The 5,979-nt window shown below is 26.0% G+C and overlaps 1 protein-coding gene across 1 annotated transcript in view; it reads left to right on the forward strand.

The window, feature by feature from the left end:
- Positions 1–3,169: 3,169 nt before the first annotated feature.
- The window catches only part of LOC108692196 (facilitated trehalose transporter Tret1-2 homolog), a 26,617-nt gene continuing 23,807 nt past the window's right edge, over positions 3,170–5,979 (forward strand). The window contains 2 exon segments of the mRNA XM_018200355.1: positions 3,170–3,407; positions 3,915–4,122. Of these exon segments, the coding sequence (XP_018055844.1) occupies positions 3,940–4,122 (183 nt within the window). The 5' untranslated portion in view covers positions 3,170–3,407; positions 3,915–3,939.

A 5,979-nucleotide genomic window follows, 5' to 3' on the forward strand; every position in this document is an offset into this window, starting at 1 on the left:
ATAATTTAATATATCGTAAAATATATTTTTAATGGATGATTTTAAAAAATCAACGCTAAATTAACAGATACAAATTATGTTATGGTAATTACAATATCTCGTTCGAGGAAGTTACGCAAGTCAATGTCAACACAACTGAAGCGCAAATAAGACCGGAAAGAATTTAGAAGTCATACGATTTGTGTGCATGGAATCAATCGAAGCATGAAGTTTTATTGAAATCTCACGCCGATTGCTAATTAGTAGGGCAACCAAAATATGCATAGGGTATGTTCTTTTTGTTTGACTAATAAAGAAATAAACTAAATATTTATAATATTTATAATACAAATTTGTTTCATAAGAAATTATGCATTTTGAGCCCTATATGTTAAAGCTTATTAAGTTAATGTATATTTTGTATATTTCACATATAAAAACATATTTTTGCATATTTCACATCTAAAAGCATATTTTTACATATTTCGCCCATACGTGTACATATTTACATATTTTATCTATTTTTATTGTATATTTCATATCGTTTTCTAATTTAAATTTATGATTAGTTTTTTTCTGATATTAATAAATAGGATTTTTCTAAGATAAGTTTTTTTCAATCAGAAATATGCTACAACATATTTTACATTTTTGAAAAAGGAATTGAATAGCTAAATGATAATAGCTAATTCCCACACCATGATGCATTGGTGCGCAGTAATGTCAGAGAAATTACAAGAAGAAAAAGATTTCGCGCTTTTACGTTCAATCTTTTATATTTCTTTGTACAATACATAACATCAAAAACTCTCTCTCTCCCTCCCTCCCCCCTCTCTCTCTCCCTCTCTCTCTCTCTCTCTCTCTCTCTCTCTCTAGAGTCTATAAATAATATGTATTTGTTTAATTTTAATGCCCCCTTAAGACTAATAAAATTTTTTTAAAACGTAAACAAATTTTATCAAATACATTTTACTTTATTATTATAAGTAAAAAACTTAATTAATAATTTGAAAATTTGTAAAATTTGATAAAAAATAATTTTTAAATACATGTATTCCTTTCTTTAGAATATTTTTTTCAATTTCACATAGCATATTTTAGGCGCTTAAAAAAGGATTTTGACAGCATAATTTTGGGATATATTCCTTCCTTTAGAGCATTTTTTTAACTTCATAGCATATTTTAGACGCTTAAAAAGAGATTTTAGTACAGTATAATTTTGGTTGCCTTACTAATTAGCCTTTCACTTTGGTTGGATTCAATAAACAGATATTTCAGATTAAATATTTACTTGCATGACATATAAATTCTATTCGCTACATATAAATAACGTATGATTACGTATAAACGTTTAAAAATGCAATCGCATCTAATATTTCCGAGCATCTAGATTGTTGATTGATTTAAATACGAAGAGATATTTTTATTTTAATTAAAATAGTTAACATTTCTAATTGTTGAAATAAAAATAAATATAAAATTATACATAGCCTTTTAAAATAATTAATTACTCAAAAATATTGAATTATTGAATTGCTTTATAATCTAATTAACATACAGTATCTATAGATTTAATATGAAAGAGAAGATATAACAAATCATAAAATGAATTTCAAATTTAAAAAGATGATTGCTTTTACGAATATACATATATATTTATTTCAACCTGTATTGGGCACAATCGATTAATTTTATATGCTTAATCAATTAAGTTCAGGCTTAACTAAAGTAATCGATTAAAAATGATATGTAATATAATCACGACTAATTTAGTCAATTATTGAAGCAAAACAGCTGATTAAAAAAATATTCAATTATCAATCATTAATTTTCATGTATAAAAAATAATATTCATAATTTTTACAATCTATTTTTAAAGAACATGTTTATCATATTGAAAAGCTTTTCAAATCACAATTATCATACAAAATGACATAAGTTGCATAAGCGTAGCATAATATTGTTGGGCCAATGATTATCTGACAAAAAGACATTACATTGATTATAAGACGTTCATTTATCCAAAGGTCCTATGTTATGCTTATGCAGCTTACGTCATTTTGTGTGGCCCTTAATTGAAAAATCGTTTTATGTTTTTATAGAAACTAGGAAAGAGATTGCACACATATTAATAAAATATAATTTTTTCTTCTAAAAGTTTCCTAAATTTTTTTTAAGTAATTTATCGATTAATTTTATTTATATACTAAAACATTATAACACTAGAAAACTAAGATATTTTTGGATATTGCAATAATATCAAAAGCAATGTTATACCTATTCTAGAAAAATTAATTATGTAGATTTAATTTATGCTTAATTAAACACAAATGATTAATAAATAACGATTTATGCTTTAATTTGCAACACGTAGTTACACATAATAAATTGTTTTAATCGATTAAAACTATAAATTAAAATTTAATTGATTAATACCTAAGATTTAGTTGAAAGCAACTAAAAAATAATCGTTTACTATAATCAAGAATTAAACTTTTAATCGTAGTCATTAATCTATAAATTTATTAAATTTTGCTTAACACTGACTTCAACCATGTTTCCATTCGCTTTCTTTTCTTTGACCGAATTATGCATTTTGTTTTTTTATTTTCCTTTCAATCAAAACCTTCTTGCGACATTATGATAAATTATAATCTTATCATTAATGTCACTATTATTGTTAATTACATTATCAGATTTAACATTGTTACATCGATTTGCGACCCGATTAATGATTACGTAGAAAGACAATCCCTCGATTGTCTTTCTACGTAATCGTCTCTTTCTTATCAATACAGAATTCTCAGTATATATACAGAATTCTCAGTATATATACAGAAATATATACACATTTATATTTGATATTCATGTATGTATCGCTCAGCGATACAGCGGATCATCATGCTGCGAGAATGGTCCCGGAGTGGAGAACGTGACCGGGTGCAGCAGATAAATTCCGTACGTCGTTCTCAGTCAATAACGAGTTCCCAGTTAGCTCTGATCACCGCGACTACATCCGAAGACTTACATCTCGCGCTAATCGAAAGACTCGCGGATGTCGGAATATACTGGACGAGATTTTTCCCAAGGCATACACGCACAAAGAGAAATATTTTCGAACAGTTTAAAAGAAGTTGGATCGTGCAACGTAGAAAGATTATATCGATATATTTATATAATTTTTTAACTTGTTACGATGAAGACGATCGCTCGAACATAATAGCGAGCATTTACGCGTTTACAGATCTTAAGATAAAGCGACTCAAAAAATTGTAGATATCTTTTAGAATTGTCCGGAGCAATCTGGTGAATATTGAAAACATCGCTTGAAACAATAAAACTGCTAGTTGCAAGTTAGACGCGTTTATTCTTTAAAAATCGAAGAAGGCATTATATAAACAGACAGTTTGGAGAATAAACAATTCAACGTAAGTCGGTTTATTGTATGTATATACGATGATATTATATCTAGACAAAAAGTATTAGAAATAGAAGAGGGAGACGCAATCTAAAAAACTCCGCGACATCTATCTAAATGGGATAGTAGTTAATTTATTTCAAGTCGTTCAACGCTTTCGCATTCATTTCAATCAAATTCCAAATCACTTCACACTCTTATATCTTTTAAATATAAGCAATCGATTAATAATTATGATTTAAATTATGGTTTAAAGTATCTTTCAATACGTAATATCGAGATTATCTTATTATCAAGATAAGTATTAGAATCGAATATTGTAAAGATATATAAAAGATTAAACCGTGACAAAGAGAGAATGAGAGGTAGCACTAGTAACGAAAATAAAAAAAAAGTTTATTCGCAATTTTAAAAAAAGACTAATCTTTTTCTAAAATTGCGAATAAACTTTTGTGAGGAAAAATCACTGAATAAGTTACGGTCGTGATATTATTTAATTGATACGATTAATTATCAGAAAATAAAATCAAATAGAAGACATCATGACGGACATTAATGATACGAACGAACGAACAAACACAAATAACGTGAAAGAACAAACAAATGTTAATAATACGAATGAACATAAGAATATTAAAAATACAAACGAACATGTTAATAATGCGAATAGACAAACAGATCTTAACAATGAGGATGTGCATGTATTAACGTGTATAGAAATCAAGGTATGTATATATTTCCAGTAAAATGTAATATAAATTTAAATTTCAAAATGTATAATAATAATAATAATAATAATAATAATAATAATAATAATAATAATAATAATAATAATAATAATATAAACTGTAACGAATAAATCTAACAAATATTAAAATTATCAATAAGAGCTGACAGCAGATGATAATGTATAATTCGTTTTATTAACAATAAGGAACTCAATATACTCTATCAAATATGATAATAACATAATAATATAAACTATTTTGATCCTGCCGGTATATAATGTAACTGATAAAATGATAAATGTGATAAGTGTGATGCAATTTACGTTATATAGTGTACATGAGTTGCATGAAATATTTTCAATTTCAACAAACTCTAAAGCTCATCGTTATAAAAGTGTGTTATCATGCTTTGTAAAATCTAATTAACAATTTATAAATTAACATTAAGTGATAACATAAAGTGATAAAATAAAGTGTAGATTTTTCAAAATGGAAATATAATATGTTTTAAAAAATTGTAATAAAATTGTAAAAATCCGCGAACAAGGATCTTGTGTAGGATAAAATTGGGTTTCAAGAGCACTGTAGATAATGTAAGAATCCTTTATATTTTTGCAACGGTTAATTAACTAGTAGTGCCAACTCTTGTAAAAAGATGCATCTATTTTCGTGACATTTTAATATGTTGAGAAGTTTAAATTTAATTTATATACTTCGAATATTTATGTTAAATAAGAAAATACATTTTTTTTTCTTACGTTTTTCCTTCTAACTTTATAAAGTTTTCAATCTACATTAAGATAAGATACTTTGTTCTGCGTGTTAATATTTGTAAAGTAAACAATATTGAGCCATTTTAATCTTACAAAGTTCCGAAACAATTATTGATTTATTGCACACGGAAGACTAGATATGCATGGTTGTTTGTAATGTGCACGTTCATTTTATTCTTTATCGTATACTGAAAAATGAATCTGGCGTCTCAACCACTATTAGTCAGTACATTTCTTTAGAAATATATTGCGGCAGTACAATAATAAAACAGGCAATGCTAGCAGTAGCAGTATTAGCAATAATACGTTAGCAATGTGTTAGCAATACATACATGCATCAGTACATAGTAATACATTAACAATATTTGGCAATATTATGCGTAATTGGTGGCAATAGGATAATAATATTAATAATACAATAGCAATACTAGCAAAGTTGTATTGCCATAATTAGCAATCACTACATTTTTTTGGTAGTAGTTGATTCCTCGGAGTCTAGTAACAGCTATATTAAATATATGGCGAAATAATGCCAATCAAATGTTTAGTTAATACAACTAAAAAATAATATTATTTTTATAAATATTTGAGAAGCAGACTTTCAAAATACGTTTTGTCTAAAATTTGTAATTTTTAGAAAACGAAAAGGAAAGATACTATGCACATGAAAAAATTACGTACTTTACAGAAAATAGCAATATGCCAATCAATAGGATGTGAAATATTAAACAAAATTGCTAAAAGTATTAAACAAATGTATTTTGTTTGTTTCTAATTAAAAAAAAACATAATGCACTCCGAAATGTTTATGTTTTTTCAGCATATAAACTAACGATGAAAAACTTTTTGGACATCTCAAAGTAGCTTGTAATATGAGTTTTCCAACACTATGTCATCTCTAATTAAATAAATGAATTTTTGGACAAAACGCATTTTGAAAGTCTTCATTTAATAAATATTAGTAACTGTAACCATTTGGTAATACTTATTAAATATTTGTAAAAGAACATTATTTTTTATTATATTAACCAAATATTTGATTGGCATTTATTCTAATAAAAATATTTATATATAATATTTA

The sequence above is a fragment of the Atta colombica genome, unplaced genomic scaffold (assembly GCF_001594045.1).
Source record: "Atta colombica isolate Treedump-2 unplaced genomic scaffold, Acol1.0 scaffold65, whole genome shotgun sequence".
In the NCBI taxonomy this organism is placed as follows: Eukaryota; Metazoa; Arthropoda; class Insecta; order Hymenoptera; family Formicidae; genus Atta; species Atta colombica.